At 50.2% G+C, this 22,666-nt stretch overlaps 1 protein-coding gene across 4 annotated transcripts; it reads right to left on the bottom strand.

Moving 5' to 3' along the window:
• Window positions 1-3,376: 3,376 nt before the first annotated feature.
• On the bottom strand, window positions 3,377-22,126 carry PFKFB3 (6-phosphofructo-2-kinase/fructose-2,6-biphosphatase 3). Of its 4 annotated transcripts, none has more exons than XM_068400333.1 (16): window positions 21,653-21,825; window positions 16,579-16,704; window positions 16,156-16,252; window positions 15,585-15,651; window positions 15,355-15,429; window positions 14,987-15,043; window positions 13,259-13,383; window positions 12,270-12,477; window positions 11,043-11,189; window positions 10,566-10,670; window positions 9,982-10,111; window positions 9,711-9,773; window positions 9,476-9,540; window positions 7,782-7,952; window positions 6,786-6,808; window positions 3,377-3,802 (listed from the first exon to the last, which is right to left on the bottom strand). In XM_068400333.1, the coding sequence occupies exons 1-16, from the start codon at window positions 21,729-21,731 to the stop codon at window positions 3,796-3,798; spliced, it is 1,545 nt and encodes a 514-aa protein (XP_068256434.1). In that variant the 5' UTR covers window positions 21,732-21,825; the 3' UTR covers window positions 3,377-3,795. The 4 variants fall into 4 exon arrangements, with proteins under 4 accessions (XP_068256434.1, XP_068256435.1, XP_068256436.1 ...); XM_068400336.1 differs by lacking the exon at window positions 3,377-3,802 and adding an exon at window positions 4,811-4,865 and having other exon boundaries at window positions 21,653-22,126; XM_068400334.1 differs by lacking the exon at window positions 6,786-6,808.
• Window positions 22,127-22,666: the final 540 nt, after the last annotated feature.

The following is a 22,666-nucleotide window of genomic DNA, read 5'->3' as shown; positions in this document are numbered from 1 at the left end:
GGGAAGATCAGAGCAAGGGTTGCACATCAGCCAGCAGTGGCTAACCACAGAGCTGAGCTCCAACACACAACACTCTATGCTTTTATTCCCCCTTTTGGTCCTAACAAGCTTTCAGAGACACAACTGCTCAAGGGGGACGAGCCTCCAACCACTTGGGGAGCATCCACCCAAGATGTACTTCAGGCACCACATCCAAATTACACCTTTCCCTGCCTTCTCCCCCTTTTTCTTTGGAGCCAGGAACAAAAAAAAAAAAAAAGAAAACAACCAACTTTGCAGGGAATTTTACAACGTTGCTTGCAGGTGGCAGCTGCTGTTTTCCTGCCATAATCTCAGAGGACAGCTCTTGTCCAGCAATTTGGCTTCATTTAGCACAAATCATTTTAAGCAGGCATTTGGTTTCAAGAACTGTGCCAGGTTTGAAGAAATGGCTAGTCCTGCCTAACTTGCAGCCTTGAAGATCTAGGCAGGGCATTCTCCAGCACATCACCTTTATACTCAACAGTGATGTAGTGGGTAGAGCTTGGCAGGTATTCGCTTGCCCTAAGTAGATGTCAACAGTCGGCTGGAGCAATCACACCCTCAACTCCACTGATGAACTCTTCACAATTGCTGTAACATGGTCAAAAAAAAAAAAAAGGATCAGGCCATGGGATCCAAATGGTTTCCCTTGGAGATGATCCTCAGAAAACCCACTGCGGGATCAGGAGGGGTTTATGAGGCAGAGGAACATATGTGCGAGGCAGGACTGCATGGCACGTGGTCACCCTCAGGGCAACCCAGCTGCACATGGGACGGGCCTGAGAGCATAATTCCTCCTGCAAGGAAGAATAAGGTCACATCTGTATTTCAACAAGGTATTTTATTGGTCCAGCAACTGCAAAATATACAAATTTCTGAAAGGCATACCCTGTTTTTAAGCTGGCACAGCTTTATATCAGGCAATTATTCCAGACATATATACAGAACAGTTAACATACCATAAATCAAAAAAAAAAAAAATCCCAAGTAACTACCCTTCTCTCCAAGCTTTGCAGTATACATTAAATAAATAAAGAGCGCTTTGCTATCAAAAAAATAATAAAAAAATAAATTCAAGTATCACAAAGGAAAACAAAACCAGGAAAAAAAAAAAAGGGGAAGGAAGAAATCATTGGTGTGGTTCGACAAGTCCCCTCTCCCCACCCACCTCGGCTGCAGCATCACTGCCTGGCTCTTGGCTCTGATAACCAAAAACGATGGGCAGCGAGTTTCTGGGGCATGGAGCTGACACCATCCCACCTACCGCCAACCCCTCCAGCACGAGAGGATCTCTCTGCTGCTCAGAGACCAATTTTCCCCTTGCTGGAACAAAATGCCAGGTTCAAATTTCATCTTTTTGTAGGACCTATCGAGACTTCTGCTATTTCCAAAGGAAGAAAGTTTAGGGTCATCAAGTTATTTTTGTGGTTTGATTTTTTTTATATATATATATTTTTATATATATATGTATACACACACACACAAATACACGCCAAAACATCTGCAGAATTACATGTTTACAGGATTGATCACGGGGCAGCCAGACGTCCTGTTTGCATTCGCCGGCTTATCTCTTCGTAGCAGGAGGAGAGAGATAAAACTCCCTAGGAAGTGGGCTGAAAAGACAAGTGACTCGCCTGCCCAAAACATTCTTTTTTTTTTTCTCAAATGCAGAGAAACCAAAAGGGCAGACGTCGACCGCATGCACAGGGAGATGTCTGCTTTTAATGAAGTTATTGGGGGAAAAATAAAAAAAAAAAAGAGGAAAAAGCGTTCTTTGTTTCTTCTGTACAGGAATATAATACACGTATGCACAAGCTCACACAGGCAGGGCACTGCTGAGACCATCCCCCCCGTTGGATACGGACCGAGCGTGGTCCTGGCCCCCTCCCACCATCAGTGCCCCTCCGAGCTTTGGCTGAGCGAGACTGAAGCTCTAGGCACTGTGGTTCGCCTTTTCCCAAAGGAAAAGCAGACCAAATCCCCCCAAAAACACACACACACACGAAAAAAAAATAATCATTATTTCTCCCCCCAAACCTCTGTGGCTCCTGTCTGTAGGGATGTTGTTTCCTACACAGGGGGTTGGGGAAAGCCACGGAAAGGAGGAAACCAAAGGGCTGCCCATCTGCAGTCCCCCAGCAGCCAAAAAGCCCGAGATGGGGATGGAGAAGATGCTGCAACAGGAGTGGGGAAAAAAAAAAAAACAACCCAAAACCCTAAAAAAAAAATTAAAAAATTCAAAATCCACAGACTTTTGCACAAAGCAATAGTGGTTAATTGCCACTTTTAACTGCTGTCTCACAGCCTGGGACAGGCTGCCAAGAAGGGATCTCGCGTATGAAACCACTGGGAGTTGGCTGGTGGAGCCTAAGCCAGGACCTTGCCCCGTTTCCCCCCCGCCCCCTCTCCACACACACACACACACCTCGAATGCTGTAACTACTATTTTTTTTTTTGTAGTCTGAGCTTTCCAGCATGCAAAATAAAACAAACAAAAAAAAGTTGCCTGCATTCAGGCTTCCCCTGTTAAGGGGCACGACTTGAAAAAAATAAAATAGTTATGCTCCTGCCACAAATAAAGTGCAAAAACCAAGCGGTTTCTAGGTATACACACACACACGTGGGTGCATGTATATATATTAAATAAAAAAATAGAGAACACAGACAAAACTGTCCCTTCTTGTGGCTTTTTGCAGCCACACAGGGATTTTTGCATCCTGGCCAGACCTTTGGCCACCTCCACTAGACCTGTGTGTCTGCAAAATGCATCTAGCTCAGCCTATAGACTTGTGATCATGCAAGGATTCAACCCCTGCCCCCCCAAAATCTCCACTTTCCTCCAAGGCAGAGGAAAGGGGAGATGAAGTAGATGCACAGCACCTCAACCAGTGCCCAGCCTCCCCAAAAAATCGACACACACCTGAACTGGGAGCATCCCTGGGTGCTCCCCGAGATGAAAGCATCACCCAAACCACCCCCGGCGTGGCTGCCCCTCCACTACAGGCAGCTCATGATTGGTTTTAGACCCAGATCTATATTCTCTGTGAACGCCTTTAAGGTGTATTGATTCACAAAAAAAGGAAAAATAAAACAATATATGTTTTGGGTGGGGTTTTTTTGTTGTTAAACCCAGCAGTTCTCGCTGTGAAGGACTTCACACAACTGCCTTCCTGGTGTTTGTGGGCCTGGGTGAGCCGGGCTGCGTGTGTGAGACAGGCTGTGGCATGGGTGAAGGACTGCGGCACGGCACGTTAGGGGCTTTCTTGAAAAGGAATTAATAATAATAATAATAAAAAAAAAATGCAAAACCCCTTCACTCCCCCCCCTTCCCCCCATTTCTCTGCTAACCCCGCACCATCCACATATATATACACCCCACCCAGAGATGGATGGGTACCAATCGTCTATACAAAAGCAGATCCAAACCGCTGACAGAGGGAAGTTAAACTCCTGTGCGCTAGAAGCACTTTACAGCTTGCTACGATCTAACGGGACGCCGGAGAGGAGAGCAAATGCTGCAGCCTAAAGATCTGGTGGTGACCCCGGGGGAGCTCGGCTCCTCTCCTCCGCTCTCCTGCACCTCTCCCCACTTCAGCAGAGCGGCTTTGCGGATGAACGGGCGTGGGTAGGAACAGCCGAGGGTCAACCTCGCCGCAGACGGAGGAGACCGTTTGTAAGCAAGCTTCAGAAATGGCAATGGGATGGGAAGGCTGGCGTCGCTGGTGGCCTCGCGGCAGCGCCAACGGAGTCACGACGGCTTCTGCAAGTTGTTCATGTTCTGCAACGAGAGGGGAAGGACCAAGGTTGGGGGTTGCGCTTGGGTCGGACCCCATCCCAGCAGTATCTTCTACGTGCACGTCAACGAAGGGACAGGGGGAGTAACAGAAAGCCATGGCACGGGTCACTACAAAAGCATCCACCACAGATGAGAGGACACTGTCCACCCAAGGAGAGAGGTGGGGGGGATGCGCTGACTTGCTACCTACACCCCTCCCCTCAAGCATCACCTGGCTTTAACTACGGCGTGGGAATTTGGCAGAAGTATCCCTAAAAACTGAGCTAAAACCAAGGCAACCCTCCCACCCCACATGGTCTGCGCTTCTGAAGCTGCTCTTTGGTCCATGCAAGACAAGGTGACAGGGGACCACAGTGTTCATTCAAGGAGCCCAATTAAACATCTCTCTCTTGCTCCCCATGATGGTGGGCAGTGTCCCCTCCTGCCTATCAAGGAGGTCACTGTTTGTGACCTTTAAACTGCCAAGAAGATGCAGCCCCTGCCAGCCGCACCAAGGAGCCAGCATGGGGACCAGCCACCAGCAGCAGTACGGCAGGAGCACCCGCTCCCCCAGTGACACCCCATGAGGTTTCATGGGCCCTAGAGCTGCTTTGGACACAGCCCTGGTGCAGGGTGGCAACAACGGGCACCCACCAGCGTGTGGTGAGGACCACAAAACCAGAGACAACCAGCTAAACACAAGCAGGACCAGCCCTGAGGTCAGTGGCTGGAGCAGAGCATCTGCTAAAGGAGAAACCCAAGGGGAGATAATCACAACAAGGACATTTCCCGATCCACAAAACTACATGAAACAAGGTGGGGAAAAAAGGACCAGGAAGAGCTAGGAAGGTTTCTCAAAATCTTTTCTTTTCTTTTTGCTTTTACTACCTAAACTGCCTCTTACAAGCACCAGGAATCTTGGCCAGGCTACGAGGCAGAGCGGACTTGAGCTGTTCTGTTATCTAAGGAGACAGGAGGAGGGTTAGGAAAAGCCACATGAACCACAGCCATTTACCTTGGAAATATTAGTAAAGAGAAAACTTTGAGAAAGTGACAAACGGGTCGTCTTTAAGCATGAAAAGTGAAGGGGAGAAGAAGGGATGGGATCAGGTCGTTGTTAAAAAGTGCACTTTGGATCACAAACAAAGCAAAAGAAATCATCACGCCAGGTAGTCCCATGACCCCAAACTGGCTCGATCCCACAGTCAGGAGGACTCTGTGCCCCAGCTTCTCCAGGTGTCCCCTGGTCCTCCTGGATGGGGGTCAAGACCCCAACAGTGAGGGCTGATGTAACAAATCACCCACTGCCAACCAAGTCCCATGGTGCAAATTGGGAAGAAGGTACCTTCCACATCCCCTGACCCCACATGGGTTGTGGTGGGTCATAGTGAGGACCGGATGAGGTAACGGCCTCCAAGAGAGGTACTGACACCATGCCTTTGAGTTCGGGGTGTCTTCTTTGCTCCCTCAAAAGCAGCCTTTAAGTCCCACACTAGTATGTGGAGGCAGGCTCCCAGCAGCTGGAGATTTTAAGCTTGCTGCTGCCGACCTACATCTGGGGTGGGTACCACCACTGTCTGCTCCAGCAGAGCTCCTAGTCTAGCAAAACATGATGCAGCCATCTCCCAAACTCAACATCGGAGTGTGTTTTTAGTGTCCCAGCCAGCACTGAGGCATGCAGTGCTTCTTATTACAACATGGATGGGAAAAAGGTGGATGGAGGGATGGACAAAGAAACAAAAATGCTTTCAAAACAGCCCAAGACCAGGCACTTCATCAAGGGGCTTTTGTGACCATGAGCAGCAAGGGAAGGAGCATAGACATGCAGGCCATGCTAAGCAACTCAACCTCTACATTCGCCCAGAAGCATGAGCGTGATGATCTTCCCCAACCTGTCCGCCAGCAAAGCCAAGTGTGACCTTCCTAACTTCCCTTTTCTCAAAAACCTTTACTCTAAAAGGGGAAGAAACATGCGGTTCACCAGCTGCTATGTGCAACCAGGGCTGAGGCCTGGCCATGTTATAGCAGATTCCTCCATCTTCAACCCACAAAATGAACCAGGACAGGGATACATGTAGGCTGATTCGAACTGGTCCATAGTGGGGCAAAAAGACCCCTGGGCACTACCCCAGCCTCGGCTCAGCCCCAAAATCTCCCTGGTCTTTGAGAAGACATTTGAGTGCAGCTTCCAACAACTGCTGCTCTCAACTCAATGGTGTAGCATGAATCAAGTCCAAAGGCTTCAGATTTATCCAGAAGCTGTCCTGTCCCTATTACACAAGGATCTAACAGCACTGAGCCAAACTGTCGAAGCCTTGATTATTTATAATTAGTGCATTAAATGCTCAAGGCATCGTGCTTTCTTACTAGAGCTAGAGGACAATATCCTTGCATCTACTCTGCCCAAGACATCTGGGCAGACTGTTCACAAAATCCAGGTTTGCAGAACTGCAGATGCCAGGACCCAGGATCAGTCCAGCTCCAGAAAACACACTCCTGCTCCCATGCAGGCGATAAAATGCTGCTGGGGGCTGAGGTCAGAACCTTCTCAGAGATCAATCTGATGCCATCACTCATAGACACAAATTAGACCCCTGGGTCTATCACCTACAGTACAATGTGCTAGCGCAGAGGAGAGAACCTCAGGAAAACCCAACAGCATCTCCCATCCCGTGACTGTCCAAGGAGGAGGCAGGGAATTTAGACATCGTTGATAGAGGGCAAGTGATAATTTGCTTAATTTCTCAACAAAACTGGGACGTTTAATGAAGCTATGATACTTTGGGTTGGACAAAGCAGCACCCATAGTCTCCTCTTCACCTCTCCTAAGACGTATGCAAATCCCGCCCCCCCCAACAGAGAAATATTAACTCCAAGAAGTTCACACCCCAACCGGGTTTCACAGCAACAACAAAACAACCGGTGGGATGGCAAGAGACATGGAAAGAGGGTGAGAGGGGGGAATAAGACGCAAGAAGGTACTTACAGGCATGCCTTCCCTAGTAAAGGCTGCAGAGAGACAGAGAGAACGGAAAGAGGTGTCAGTAACGCCGCGCGAGACTGGGCAGAGGACACCGGACGGCAGCGAGGGGCACCCGAACAGCGAGAGCTTCCAAACCGAAGCTGGCAGAGGATTTGCTGCAAGAATCAACCAGCCCAAGCGAAGCCCTGAAAGCCAAGAGACAGACCGAGTTGCCACGCTCGGTGCTTGCTAGGGTGGGAAGGCTCATGTGAAGCAGCCACCAAGCAGAGCGGTTGGAGGAGCACAGCACCCTTCCTAACCCACCCAGGACCTGGCCAAGGAGGGGCAAGAGGACACCAGACAACACAGACAACGTGAAGAGGGGCTGGGCGAAACAGCAAGATCCAACAGGCAGCTGCGGGAAGGGCAGCATGGCAAAGGGGCTCCTATATATCTGTATATGGTCCCACCCCAGCTCCTTAACGAGCACAGGGAGGGGGCTTTTGTTCCTGCAGAAGTGTACTGCAAGGTCTCTCTTTCTACATCCCTTCATGGGTGGGTGAAAGAGGACACTCGAGCATCACGGCAGTTACCCACAGGGTTTCACCCGGGGCTGCAGAAGGCAACCAGGTTCACCATGCCAAGAGGCTTCTACTCATTTTTGGTCTATTTTGCCTATTTCTCCAGGAAGGAGGAGATCCCTCCAGTCAAAGATGGGTCCTGGCAGCTCCTTCTTGAGTGAAGCACAAGAACATTTGCTTTATTACAATGCCCAGGTCTACACTGGAGCCAAGTACATCCAGGGGCAAGGCATGAGCCCTTCGGTCCTGCCCACTCTAGAGGTGTGTCTTGAAACCAATCCAAGGCAGGGAGGGACAGCAGCCATGGGAGAAAGATGCATCTCAGAGACAGCAGCGCAGGTTGCGACAAATGCAAGCTGTTCCCCAGCTTCAGGAGCGACAGGAGGACAACGAACAATAAAACAACAAAGAATAACAACAAAAAAAGAGTTCAACTAACTTGTCCCGGCAGCTGCGTGGGCACTTCCTGAGGAACACAGCCTGGCAGGGCGGAAGAAACAGCCACATGCTCCTCAAAGCTGTTGATGCGAGGTTTTTTGGTGGGCTCTGGGCTTGCTAGAGGGGTAACGCTATTACGTCTCATGAGCGGGTTAGGTCCCTTCTTTGCTTCCTAAATTAGAGTGAGACAAAGGAAAAAAAAAAAAGTAAATAAAAAAAATAAAGGGAAGAAGGCGACAGTTATAAAGGAAAAAAAAAAGAAGCAGGTTGTTTTGGGTTTTTTTCTTAAAGTGGCCTTTGCTTTTCCCCACAATCGCTGTCAACGTGCAAATGATAAACTGAAAGGCTCTGGACACCAAAAAAATCCCTAATGCAAAACAGAATCACAGACGTTCAAGAACGCAGCGTGATTGCCCAAATAGGGAAGGAAAAAACCCAAAGAGGCCCTGCACTCAGAAACGAGATGGACTTTCTCCTCACCTGAGCCTCTGCTCACAAAAAAGTAAACACAGATTGCTAAAAAAGCCCAGCAGTAAGCAAAAGCCATGACTTTGCATGACAAAGAGGTGCCCATGGGTCTCTTCCTCAAAGCTGGTCCCTCCGACCCAGGGAGGGGTGTGAAAGCAAGAAGAGGGAAGATGAGCCAGCCCGGGGCTGGTAAGGAAGATTCGGGACGCGGGGGCAGAGCAGCCAGCGAGGGGCGGCACTGCGCCAAGCTCCAACTCAAGCGAGGTGGGAAGCAGAGGCAGCATCCACGCAGCCGAGCAGAGGGACCCAAGCGCTTCGCACGTGTCTCATTCCATCCCACCCGCAGCCCGCGGCTCTCCTGCCATCCCCAGCAAGGGTGGTGGAGGAGGGCATCGATGGCCCCTGGCTTCCCCACCTACAGCCGCAGGGAGGGAGAGGCGGCTGAGGTCAGGAAGCGAAGGAAAGGAGTTGTGGGCCAAAAGGGGATGGCTCCAACCATCCAACATCCAGCCAGGCTCCATCACCGCTACACACAAGTTGCAAAGGTCCCAGTGGATGGGACATGGGCACTGCCAGGGTCCCTGGGTTCCCCCTTGGGTGGCCACCCAGCCCCAACACTGTGCTGGTGTCCCCGTGCTCTGGCCTCCAAGCTCCTGGTGGAGCACAGGGCATATAAACTTGACCTCATGGGGGTTTTCCTCCACGTGAGGGTTCTCCTCCCCGCAGCATCCCCAGCCCAGAACCACTGCTTCCCACCCAACCGAAAGGCACTCTGGTAGCCACAGAGCCGTTGGCATGCCAGGGAAAAAAAAAACAAAAACAAAAACACAAAGGCAGGAGATGTTGGGCAAGGTGTTGAGCCCTGGCTCTGCCAGCCAGTTGGGAGACCCGGGAGAAGTCACCTTCTCCATCCATGGCTCCGTTCCCTGCTCGGGGTGAGCAGATGACTGCACAGGTAGAAGTTAAAGACCAGGGAGGAGCTTTCCCCAGGCCAGCTTTAATCTCAGCGAACACAGTGGGAAGCAGGCACACGCAACAGTCCTTTTCCCTCGGAAAACCCTCGACCGGACACGTTTTTGCAGAGTAAGAACCCATCTGATGCTCCAGTCCTCCAGCATCTAGCTGAGCAATCTCCCCATGCCCAACCCAGGCATCCCCGCTGCCAGCTGATCGTGGGGGAAAGGAGGGGGACACCAAGGGATGGCTCTGAGGAAAAGCAACACTCACCTCTGGCCGTTCCCTGTGGGTGTTGACGGCTTCAATGTTCAGCGAGATGGACTCCACCCGGCAGCCTGCAGAAGGGAGCACAAGGAGACAGAGAGGCCATCAGCAAACCCAACAGGCACAGGATGCTACGAAGTGCTCCACCCCAGACCCCTGCTCTTCTCCCAGAGGCAGCTTGGATTCAGGAGGAGGTGCAAGTCAAACCCCTCGGCATGTTTAGTAGAATGGCCCCACTTACCATAGGCCACCGGGGTGAGCTTCAGCACTGTGTGAAGGGGACATTTCAGGTAGGGCATTTCATCTGCAGAGAAAGCAAAGCAGGAGCGTTATCCCATCCCCTCTTCCAAAAGTTGGCTTAACACATCTTCATCAACAGCTAAGGCCATCCCACATCAAAGAGATCCATGTTCCAAGCCCTACATGGACCTGAACAAATTTCTCATCTCCTCAGAGCACTATCATCCCTCTTCCAGCAGGATCAACCACCTGCCCAGGGACATGGAGCTCACCTGCACTCTTGTCCAGGAAGTATGCAAGGAGACAGCGCATGACAGCCTGGTGACAGATCACAAGGACGTTCTCTTGTCTCTCCAGCTCCATGATGACTGGCTCTAGGCGCTGCACCAGATCTTGGTAGGACTGAGACAGAAGAAGGGAAAGGAGATATGGCATAGAATCAAGAAAATGAGCACCTCACACAAAACAGTGATCCTTGTCTTGGTCCATATATTGATTTAATGCCCTTGACTAAACTAAACCAGCATAATTACTGCTGAAATCAAGCAAAGTTCAACAAAGCCTCATCTTCAGGCTGCTCTAGAATGTAGCTACTTCTTCAGGTCAGGAGAAAGAAGCCATCCTACTAGTTTGTTATCAAGTCAGTGGGACTATTATTAAGTGATACATTTCTTAATAAGACCTTCGTGTACCACAATTTCACAAGAGCTCAATGCAAAAGGTAAATGGGAGCCCTGACCCATCTTTATTCTAGTTTCTTGGGGCACTTGCTGCTCTTCTGCCTCAAGTGTAGAGGACAGCATGAAGACAAGAAGGACATTGAGTCACATCGCTGGAGGTCTCCTTGCAGACCTACCTCCCCAGAAGGATAGCGGTAGTAATATTTATCCTGATCACGTAAAGCGAATTCCTCTGGATACTGCTCCCTGATTTCTTCATACGTCATTTCTTCACACACGCCCTGCCAGAACAGGACATCCATGAGGTTACCGGATACGCTCAAGTCAAAAAGCATCAGCACACCCAACATGCAAAACCTTCTCCAAAGCAATTGTCTATAACCCTCCAAGTGGTCAGCTACAGAGCAGTTTCAAGCAAAAGTCATTTTAACCTGCTCATTCAAGCCAACATCTTGAAGTATCTTCACAAGGCAGAGCTAAGATCAGAAGTCAAGTTGTGAGTACTGCAGAAGTACCACCCTTTCCCACAGAAGGAAAATCTCCCCACAAAAGGTGAGTTTTAGGCAAAAGTGAAAAGACCAGTGCTACCACCCTCTCCACCAAGCAGCAATCAGCATGATCCAGCTGTTCCTACCGCAATCAAAGATACTTACAGCATCTATTTCATTGAGTGCCTTCCACTGCTCATAGGGTAGTTGGAGAGCTTCTGCTGTTTGGATTGTTCTCTTTAGTTGGCTGGTCCAGACTTTGAGGTCCTTCAGGTTCTGCTCCTCAACAAACTTGTTCAGTGCCACTGCAAACTGTGGGACATAAAATACAAGAGGTTGATTCCTGATCCACAGCTTCCCAATAGGCCTTATTCCCTGCTTCCCAGTAAATGTTGCCTTCTCCAGGACCTCTTTTGCCTTCCGTAGGCAGTGGTATTAGCCTTCTGCTCTGAGGTACAGAGCAGCCACACACGCATTGATCCCCAAAAGCTATGAGCGGTATGATAACAGAGAGAAAGCAGAGGAGAAAGCAGCAACCTAATGTAATCATGGAACAACATCAACATCCAAGAAGCAGCACCACAACCTGGGCTCTGCGACAATGCTGTGGCAGATCTCTAGCCACCCTCAACCACAGCTCTGCTTATTTGTCAGAGTGCTAAACCAATGTATTTATTCTGTAGTCCTTGATAACAGTCACACTTCAAATTACTCCATTTGGACTTCAAAATGGTCTGGCAAGTCAAAGTAGCTATTAACCCTCCCTGATTGGATATTAGGAAAAATTTCTTCACAGAAAGGGCTGTCAAGCACTGGAACAGGCTGCCCAGGGAAGTGGTGGAGTCACCATCCCTGGAGGGATTTAAAAGACGAGCAGATGTGGTGCTGAGGGACATGGTTTAGTGGTGGACTTGGCAGTGCTAGGTTAACTGTTCGACTTGATGATCGTAAAGGTCCTTTCCAACCAAAATGATTCTATGGTTCTACGAAGCAGCTTGTTTGACAATGTCTTTGAAGAATCAAGTACTGAGCAATCTAAAAGCACCCTTGGAGTTGGCTATCCCTACCGAAGGGTGGCAGCAGTCCTTCTACATCCCGCCCTGCCTGTGCAAGGTCTGAACCAACTCCATGAAGATACTTACACCCTTCTCTCCTAGAGATTTCTGCAGTCCAACCTCTGTTAACCCCTAACTACATGCAAGCCTACATGCAACATCAATGGCTGGAAAGTCTTGTTTTGAGGCTATGCCTGAGCCGAAATTTAACCAGTCCTATAGATGGATCCTCTGAGCACCCCAGTTGTCATCAAATATACATTTAACCCAATGCATGGCATCTGCTACAGCCAAATCACTCCTAGAAGCCACAAAGGAATATTCCCTCCCCCCTCACCTTCTTGCCCCTGTTGGAGAGGCCCGAGTCCCCTCCAATCTTTGCCCTGAGGTTGAACTCGCTCTCGCCATGCCGACAGAGATAAATGGTGCGGGGCTGGACGTGGATGTTCATCAGGTAGTAAACAATCCTGCTCTGGATGTGATCCTGAACCCTGTTGACCAGGAACCGCTGGCCGACGTCGATGACTTTGATGAGAGAAAGCTCCCTAGGGAAAGCACAGCAAGGATGAGGCGGGTGCCAGTGGGGAAAGCAGAAAGAAAGAAACACCATCCCAACAGCCTTGGGAGGTATCTCAGTCAGCATAATCACCCAGCTAAAAGGATTTCCTGCAGGCTATTTTCAACAGGAAGCCAACAGGTAACAGCGATTCACAGAGAGCTAAGTAACACCAGTGTAATCGCTATTCCTCTTTCCAGCAGTAAAGAGGATTAAACAGGACTAGCAGGGAGCACGTTCCTCCCTAGGACAGGGCTCAGCAGGACCAGGATAATCCGCGCAGGGCACACGGACGTATTTGTGAGCAGTGGAAAGGATGGCAGGTGCCTGCATGGTTGTGCAGGACAGCAAAGGTCTTCCCAGGGCACACAACTAGTCAGAAACCCCAGGGCTTGCTCAGCCTTGTGATTTGAGCCTGTCCAAGCAGTCCCTTCCTTTAACTGGGACAATGACAAAAGCACCTCAGAAACACTCAGTCCCAAGTGCTTTTCCAAACCTTTTGTATTTAGACCTGCAGAACAAGGTTGAAACCAACACATGTGAGCCCAGAAGAGCCTGGGAAGGTTTCAAGTGCCCAACTCCCTCACACAGGGCTGAGGAAAAACAGCATTTTCAAGGAAAAAGCCTGAATCCACAGTGATGCTTGGCCATATGTTATTCTAGAACAGTTATGTATTTGAAGGCAAAGTGAAATACAGTTCCATATTTCATGACTTCTCAGCTGGCTTGAATGCCTTTCTTCTCCCAGGAGAGGAGTAAAAGTCTCTTACCGGTCATAGTCATCGGGGTCAAGCGGCTGGTAGCTGGCCTGGTAACAATTGATCCTCTTCATGAAGTCCTCCATGGCATCGGTCGAATTACAGTCCCGATAATCAGGGCTGGACAATTTTACTTCCTGCAGCAGGAGAGAAAACACACCGCAAGGAGAGGTTAGGAAGCTTTCCAAGCCAGACCATGCTAATCTCAAATTTCAAAGATCCAGCTATCAGCTGAGCCACTTCATAGTAGTCGCTTATCATAGGACAGAAAAAAAGCAAACGAGACCCAAAGCTAAGCACAAGGTGACAAAGTCTGGTGTAAACCATTGCATGACCTGTATAGAAGCGTATCAGTCCACTCCTGTTCTCCCAAGAGCTGGGGTAGCACCTCACCACCCACCACAGTGGGAAACCTGAGCTTTTTTGTGGCTAAAGAAAAGCATTAGGTTTAAACAGTTCAAGCTGAGGATGGAAAGTGCACGAGCTTAGATAAGATGCTTGTCCCAGGCCTGTTGAGTGAATGAAGCTCCCAGGAGGCAGAGGTCAACCTGGCTGTCCACCACCTGAGGCAGCAGGATGACAACATTCAACCCCTTTCTGTGGATTATTTGCTACGAGCTACTGGGCTGAGAGATGCTAGAAATGGGCAATGTGAATATCCAGAACTCTCATGGACTAAGTTCTGCCCAAACTACTCTAACAGGCTATTTTTTTTCCTGAAGATTTGGGTTTGAGCAGCAGCGTTACACATTAGTAACTTCACAAGCAATCCTGAAGTCAACAGGATAACACAACCAAGCAAGGTGTGCAGCAACACCCCAGGCCTGCAGTGTATTGTCTGCGCTGATCCCAGCACTAAACATCATTTATGTGCAACACCCCATGGAGCAAAGGCCTACGATCAGCTAGTAATTCATTTTCTCTCCCTTCAAGTGCTAGTTTCCAAAGAAAGTATCCTGCAACGCATTCCCAGACACCATAAAATGGCTTGCAAGGTTCAGATGTACAGCTGGAGATAAGGCTGGAGCAGAGCCCAGTGGAGGAAAGGACGCTTTCATTCAAGTGAATCATGCCTAGGTAGACCAATTAAGGTCCATCTGCCCTAGCCAAGCCTAACGGGCAAAGGAGCTCTTCTGCTGGTGGGAAATCAAAGATCCAGCAGCTCCCAAAGGTGCCGGGAATCAATGTTTTATTACAGAATCACAGAATCAGTCAGGTTGGAAGAGACCTCTGGGATCAGAGTCCAACCATATGCTGCTCTCCCAGCCAAGACTTCAACTAGCGGCAACAAACCTCTAAGCTGAGCTGCTCTTCTTCTCAAAGCAGACCCCAACAGATCTTGGGAAGCTGCATGTGGCTGAAAACACCAAGTCAGACTGATCTCTGATGGGATTTAAACCCACAGTCATCACTTCCAAAAAGTGGGACTTTGTGGGGTCACCAAAGCATCTTGAATACATTTCTCTCCTTGATATCAACTTACAGGTCAACAGAAATGCAGAGACCGTGGAAGGGAACTGGGGAAAAGCTACAACAACTTTTATTTTCATTACTTCCAAGTGGCCCTGGGTCTTGGGAGATAACAGGTCCTTTCTCATCCCAGGACAAATACATCATAAAAAGATAAAAGCCTCCTAATCCTCAACCAACTCTGTCAAGACATTCCAACAAGAAACCAGCTGAGCATAGGTGGAAAATCCTCCACAAAGGAAAATAAAAGCAAGACATTTCCATGCTTACCATAACATTGGTGGCAACTACTGTGGGATCATTACAGACAGATTCAATGAAGAACACCTGTAAAGCAAAACAAAGCTCACCTGAAGGCCAGCAACAAGGTTTGTAGCACTCAAACAGCTGCTTGCTCAACCCAACCTCCTCCCTCCTTGACTGGAGAGCACATTCTCTACCCCACTCCCATCCTTTCCTTCTCCAGGGCTCCGGATTGGGAATGAGGGAAGAGTTTCATATTTTTTGATCAAATCCAGCAGTGAAATCATCCTTATGCAGGAGCATCACAAGGACAACACGTTAGTGCAAAAAAAAAAAAAGCCAACAATGCACTAATGTGGACTATGCAACACAGGCAGCAGCCCAATGGTACCAACCTTGAACCCATTTTCTTTGGCAAAGTTCAGGATCATCCCTCTCCTGTCCCGCGTGGTATTGGTGGCATCAAAAACCTTTAAAAAGCAAAGATTTCGATTACCACCAAGAGTGTCTGGTTTCCTACTGAGCCCTTCCTCAGAGAAGGAACTGCAGAGCGAACAGCACAGGGCACAGCGCCTTCGGGACCAAGACTGCTGCCAAACCCCACGGAGCACATCTCTGAGCTTACCGCAATCTGGCCACCCTCCTCCGTCAGGTACAGCTTGACATCCCTCAAGGCAGCCAGGGCACATTGCCTGCAAAAGAGGTGAGACACATGGTCCCGATGTCCTCAGAGATGCTCGTAGCAGCCAGCGCACAGACTCCCACAAAGGAGGGCAGGCTTTGCAGCTCCTCCTCACCACCTCCCTCCTTCTCCCAGGGACATTTAGGAAAGACACCCTCAGCCTGCCAAAAATACAAGAGCCATGTGTGCCAAGCAGCATGCTGGTCTTCACGGCAGAGGCAATGGTAGATGAAGAAGCAAAGACCAAACCTCATGGCAGACCTCATACCCTACATTGCTGAGCCTCGAGATGATGCATTGGTGACCCTGAAGCTGCCAAGCCCTGACAACTACAGTTTTCAGCTCTTGGTGCCCAAGTTAGGCCCTACTTAGGTGGGCAGGGAAACCTCAAGCTAGAGCCCAGCTTGTCTGTCCATCACCCCTCGAAACAAGCTGGGCAACCCCACTGCTGGCAATGGGCTTCATCACCCATTTGGGACTTGGGTATGAGCGCAGATGTGGTACCCACACTTACCTCCTGACTTTCATGGCCTCCTCGTTGTCGGGGCGGAAGAAGTCATAGGAGCTGTAGTGCTTCACTGCCTCACGGCGATACTCCCCCACATTGAAAACTGGGTGGGAAAGGCAAAGACCATCAAAATCAGGAGCGGGCATCAGCACAGCTCGACTCAGCTGCGCAGCTCCTGCAGATAATGCTTTCTAGCAATGGGCCAAGAATTGACTTCCTTAGAGCAAAAGGCTGAGGGACATCCCTTGGTCTTCAAAGTGAAGGACAACCTGGGCTGCAGCAGAAGTGATGGGAGGACATGGATATTTGTCCCATGGGATCTTGGAAAGATTCTCCACCACCTTCCACTCCCCAAGGGACTAAGCTCCTTGAGCACCTCCCAAGGATCCAGACCTCATGCTTTCCCCAGGCAGCCACTGAAAGCCTCACCTTTCGTTGGGACACCGATCCAGTTGAGGTAGCGAGTCAGCTTCTTGGAGATGTAGGTCTTCCCACGGGCTGGAAGGCCAACCATCACTATCACAGTGGGGGAATTGGCAAGCTGCGGCCCACAGGCTACAAGGAGGAGGAGAAAGCACAACATGAGCAGCTGTTAATCCTCCAGCTCATCTTGTATCAACCCTACAAGGCACTTGCTCTTGACCCAACCTTCCCCCTCGTCCTTCAGCAGCTAAAGGAAACCCGAAGCCTCTGCTCCCTGTACACTATCATCTCTGCAGTGTCTCCTGTGCATCCCTGCAGACAGGGCAAGAGGAGAACATCCTCATGGCTGCGAAGTGGACAAGGAACCAGCAGCTGCCCCAGGCTCCCTGCAGGACCCTTGTGCCTCAGTTTCCCCACTTGGGAAAAAAAAAAATCAATGCAAATACACCCTCTTATTCCTGCGGTTTGGTCAGTTCTGTGCAAACCTAGAGCACGGCCAAGGACTTGGGTCCAGTCCCTGCAGCAGCGCACTTCAGATATGGCTGCTGTGCTGAAATACCAGGTCTGCACTGAGATCTTCACCCACAGACAGCACCTTCCAAAAACTTCTGCTAGCTTTTTAGCTGATACATGTGCAAATGCAAACAACTGTTTTCTTCTGAAGACAAGCAGAGCCCGAGGACTGCAGAACCACTGGCTTTAAAAGCAGATATCTAAGAGTGACTTATCCCTTTTTCCTCATAAACCTGTTTTAAGCTGGGGTTTTTTTTTGTTGTTGTAAAGAGAGTCCATGTCAAACAGCTGGAAATAAATCCAGAGGCATCACTTAGTCATGACTTGGCAAGTGAAGAGAAACTCCTTTCGAATTCACCCGAGTGCCATGGCCAAAACACAGACAAATCAGCTGCCAAGCTGCCCAGGTGAATCGCTTCTCCCCCCATAAATCCTTTAGAAAGTAAATTCCTGGTTCAGTTTGGAGGAAATTGCTGAGGTTGCAGGACTGGGAATGCAGTTTGTGAATTTTTTTAGTCCTCCACAGCCTGGTCCCAGCATCACGGGATGCGTCTGGACCACACGCCCCGTGGACCATGTAACGTGGCAGCATCCCTGCTCCTCTCCAGGGTTTGCCCTGCAGAATTGCTTCTCACATGGTGTTGCACACACCCGAAAGGCCGAGGCACAAAGCCAAACGCTTTAAATAGGGGAAAGGAAGATCTTAACGATGCCTAATGGAATTTGGATTAGCCAGCCGCCTTTCATGCTGCCTGGCGTGACACACCAAGAGCCCTCCCGGCGAAGGCAGAGACCAGCCCGGATAGGCGAGACCCTCGGGGGGATTTCTCACCTCCCCTTCCATCCACCCAGACCTCACGGGAAAGGAATGCAGGGAGTGAAGTGGCTGGTGGCAGAGCCATAAAAATGCAGCTTAATTACAGTCTGGGCGGAGAGCTCTGCCTGCCCGACCCATCTGCCCGCAGGTGGGACCAGAGCTGATCTGGGGATGCGAGGCGCTCCCCGGGGATGGAGCCGGGGTGCTGGGTCAGGGTAGATTTTTCTCATCGGAGATCTGGGAAGGGCAAACAAACCGAGAGGTATCCTGAGAGTGTGCAAAGCATACGGGATTTCCTAATAAAAAAAAAAAAAAAAGCAACAGCTAAAGAAACTGAATTAAGGCCATGAGGAAGAGTTACAGCACTGGTGCCCAGAAGGGCAGAGAAGAGCCACCCATCATCTGCGTGGCTGTCTCACCAAAGCAGACTCAGCAGGCAAGAGATGAGAGAACTATCTAAAAGAGATTTTCTTTTTTTTTTTTTCCTAAGAATTCCACATTCCTCAGGCTGGAGCTGCCCTCACACTCCCTTTGTGTGACCTGCCTCCCCGGTGCCGCATTTCAAAAGCCCGGGCCAGCTCCCACTGATTTCAGCAGCGAGGGCTGATTTTACATGCTGGGGTACCAAGGCAGCTGTGCAACATATCCAGAAAATTTTTTTTTTCTTCGTAACAATCTCACATCCTCAACCAACCTACGGGTGCAAGTATTTTTTTTGCACAAAAACCAACCGCATATTAAATAAAGGGAGGGGGGAAGGAATAATACCTGAATAAAGAAACTCCTCCTTTCCCTACCTGCCAGCAGACAAAGGATCTCAAAGAGCAGAGCCAAGAGGATTTGGGGCCATTAAGATAATAGCTCTGCGAGAGGACGGGGACAATGCCAGGTACTGTTCATGTCCCTTTGGCTCCAGACAGCTGAGACAGTCCCAGAGCTGGTGCTGTGTGGGCGCACACATGCCACCTCCAAAGGGTGCTGCAGGAGTTAAAACACCTGTATTTGAGGAATCTCTCCCCAGTTCAGTTTGCTGCCAAAGGAAGGATGCAGGTTCCTCTTGGATTGTGAAAAAGCATCTGTTTACGGCCCTGGGAAGCGCTTCCAGGGCATTGAGCATGCAACTTTTTATCAGGAACCTGAGCCCAAACACAGCTAAATCACAAAAGGCTCCGGGAAACTTTGCATCAGGGATGTAACAGAAACCAGTGTTTTGCTCCCAGTGCTTCACAAAGACCTAATTCATTTCTTTTCACCACTGCTGGAAAGCTACCAGGGATTTCAATGCATATTCATTACGCATTATCGACATCTAGCCAGGTAAGTCAAGGTCAGGGATGATTTTTGAAAAGCTCAATCAGGATATTGAGAAGTAGCTTATCACTTGTGCCTTCTACCTGCTAGAAAGTCAGCGCCCATGCGCTTTCATGCTTCCCCAGAAGGAGAAAAAGGAAGAAAAGAAATAAAGGGAAGGAAATTTGCTTCTATAAAAGGTTAAATAAGATAGCCAACTCCCCACTTCAGGCATTTTTACTGTCTCCTCTTAAGAAGCGTTCCCCTGCGCCTCCCGCTCCCACACCACATGTTCTGCATTAGCCTTAACATTCCCTTTTTCCAGCTTCTTCCCATTGCAATTCCCCGACACCTTCACGAAAGTGTTTCTGTGCCGCACACCACACGCACACGCGTAACTGCTACCGCCCTGCCGACGTGCCAGCTGTGGTCCTGCACGCACATCCCTGCCCTATTTTCACACGCCAGAGCGATGGGAGAGAGAAAAGGCAGCAGGAGCCCCTTTCCTCCCTGAGCATCCCCCTCCCCGAGCCCCCTCCCCTCGCCTGGCTCTGCCCATCCAGCCGCCTGCGATGACTTGACTTTCCCAGCCCCTACGTGCGAGACGTGCAGCTTGACAGCAATTTAATGGATCGCCGTCAAAGGGCAGATGAAGGCATCACTTCGCATCCATTCCAGCCTCCCGCTGACGAGGAAACGGACAATCGGACTAATTATTGCACATGCAGGGAGCAGCCCGGAGGGAGCTTCCCAAGGATGCTCCCAAAGATGCTCCCGCTCCCTCCACCACCCCAGGGACCACACCGGCCTCACGTCTGTGTTATACCCCCATTCCCACCCAGCTTTGTGGCTCCGCTCTTTGTTGCTGCTGAGGAATTAATAGCACCTCGAGTTTAAAATAGCTACCTCCAGTTTAAAAAAAAAAAAAACCCTAAAAAATCCCAGTAACACTCTTCCCATAGACCGCAGATAACGGTGCCCAACGTGGCTTGTTCCCACCCCAAGAGAAAATAATTAGAAGCCACATGACGGTATTAATGAGCCCCTCGATGCCTTAATATATTAAAGTATGTTAGTTTTCTGCCCTGCCAAGAAGGGAATTCTCTCCTTTGCAAAACCAGGTGAATAAAGTAGCAAAAAGCACAGGGAGGCTCCGCGTACACGAGGGATTTCTTTCAAAGGTGTCAGTCCTCAAGAAAAAAAAAAATCAAATTAAACAGATACATCTGCAAAGCATTAAGCCAGGAGACATTTCACCCCGCTCAAAGCAGAGCCCCGTGGCAACCCAGCTGTTGAGCCTGTTGCTGAAAGCCATTTCCTCGGCGGCACCGCCGTCCCTCACCGCATGCCTGACCCATAGCCACGGGGCAACATGTGGCAAATTCATAGGATATATTTTATTATTATTATTTTTCAAATGAGGGAACTTTCCGGCCAAGGGAAATAAACGTCCAAAGCGACTTTAAAAACTCCTGCTCAAAGAAAAGCATCGGAAAGGCTGATTCACCCAACTGCCCAAGCCACTTCCATCCCTTGTCAGGCTGTGAAGTGCCACCTCCCCCGGCCCGGCTCTGCGGATTCCTGCGACGCTTATTTAGAGTTACGCGGAGTTGCACAACTGGCAGGTTGTCAGTTTAGCTGTTGGGCGAGTTAAAAGAGCTGCCTCTTGAGCTTTAGGATTGTATTATGATTCATGATTTTGTTTTATAGTAACACCGGCATGACCCAAGCATTTGCTTTTATTATTTTAATTTTTAAGCGCAGAGGTTGGTTTTAAACACTCCAGATGCTTTCAGAGCTTTGAAAAAAAGGGAAACCACCGCACAAGTTTTAGCATCAATTTTTTCCCCCTCTCCTCCACCTGCCTCCTATCTCATCCCAAGCACAGCACAAGGTAAACTGCAAACAGCTGGTGGTTTTTTTTTTTTTCCAAATCCATTGCCCTAATCCTGCCCTCAAAAAAAAAAAAAAAAAATTAATAAATCACTAATAAATCTCAGAGCAAGGTGCCAGAGACCCTGGAAATCCCAGCTGAGCTGGTACCCGGGTGCCGAGGTTACTCCTTTCCCTTTTAATCCCAGGGCTGGAGGCGGCGGGGGCGGGGAGGAGTGGAAATGGGGACACGCGTGTCCCTGCGCCTCTCCCCCCCCGGGGCCGGGGAGCGGCCATGTGATGGCTACACCTTCCTCCAGCTCGCAGGGCTGGAAGTGAGTCACGGGATGGCAGCGGGTCGGGATGCGGACACCGGGATGATGCTGGAGGAGGAAAGGATGGGAGGGAGGAGGAGGAGGAGGAGGAGGAGGAGGAGGAGGAGGAGGAGGGGGGGGGGGGGCGGGATGCTGCGTGGGTATTTTGAGGAAAGGGGGTTGCAAAGAGCCCCCCCGGGGTGGACAGGAGGAGCGGGGGCTGCTTCCCACCCCACCCCATCCCATCTCATCCCGCTGCGGTGCCCGTACTCACGGCGGCGGGGCAGCGCTGGCCGGTTGTCATTGGGAAGCCAAATCTTCTGGATGCGGCTTTGCGTCAGCTCCATGGGCATTTTTAAAACAAAGGTCTTTTTGCGCTCCGCGTCCACCTTGATGCGTTTGCGGGGGAGAGGAGGGAAGGAAGAAGGAGGCGGAAAAAATAAAAAGAGGAAGGAAGGATGGAAAAAAAAATAGATAATAAAAAAAAAGGCTTTTTGTTGCGGTCGTCGCTTTAGGGGGTGGTTTGAACAAGCGGCTGCGGCGCTTTCGGATGCTTCTCGGAGTCTGAGTAAGGCTTTACGGCGGAGGAGGGGGAGGAGGAGGAGGAGGAGGAAGAGGAGGGACGGGGCTTCAGGGCACAAAGCCGGCAGGCACGGCACAAACGCGTGCTCGGAGAGAGAGCGGGCGAGTCCGGCCGCTAATTTTGATATAAATCTGGATGCCAAAAAAAAAAATATAAAAAAAAAATTTCCCTTTTATTTCGGAAAAAAAAAATAGGAGCGGGAAAAAAGAAATCTCAACGCGAGGCACCCGGGAAGGGCTGGTCCTGCCCGGCTCCTGGCTGCTGCAGGGAAGCGAAGCTACTGCTGCTGCTCTGCCCCTCGCTCCGCTCGCAACGAGCCGGCAGCGGCGGCGGCCGCCTATTTCTAGCCCGGCAGGCCGGCCCGCGGCTCCCGCCCTCCGGGGCGGGGGGGCGGCCGCTGCGCCGCCGCGGAGGAGGATGGAGGGAGGGCGGAGGGCGGAGAGCGGCGGGGGGGGGAATGTGGGCGCGGCTCGGCGAGGCTGGGGCCGCGCTGCCGCCTGCCGCCGGCCCCCCGCACTGCAGCGGCGACAAAGGAGGCGCCGCGCTGGGGCTGGGGAGCCTTTGTTCTGCGGGGGGGTGGGGGGGATACCGGCTGGACACCGCTGCGCCTGGGGGGGGAGTGATGCGTGGAGGAGGTGCCCAAGATAAAAATAAAATAAAATAAAATAAAATAAAATAAAATAAAATAAAATAAAATAAAATAAC

This window comes from Nyctibius grandis, chromosome 5, assembly GCF_013368605.1.
Source record: "Nyctibius grandis isolate bNycGra1 chromosome 5, bNycGra1.pri, whole genome shotgun sequence".
NCBI classification, from domain to species: Eukaryota; Metazoa; Chordata; class Aves; order Nyctibiiformes; family Nyctibiidae; genus Nyctibius; species Nyctibius grandis.
The sequence above is the reverse complement of the archived record's forward strand: the minus strand, read 5'-3'. Positions and strand labels throughout refer to the sequence as shown.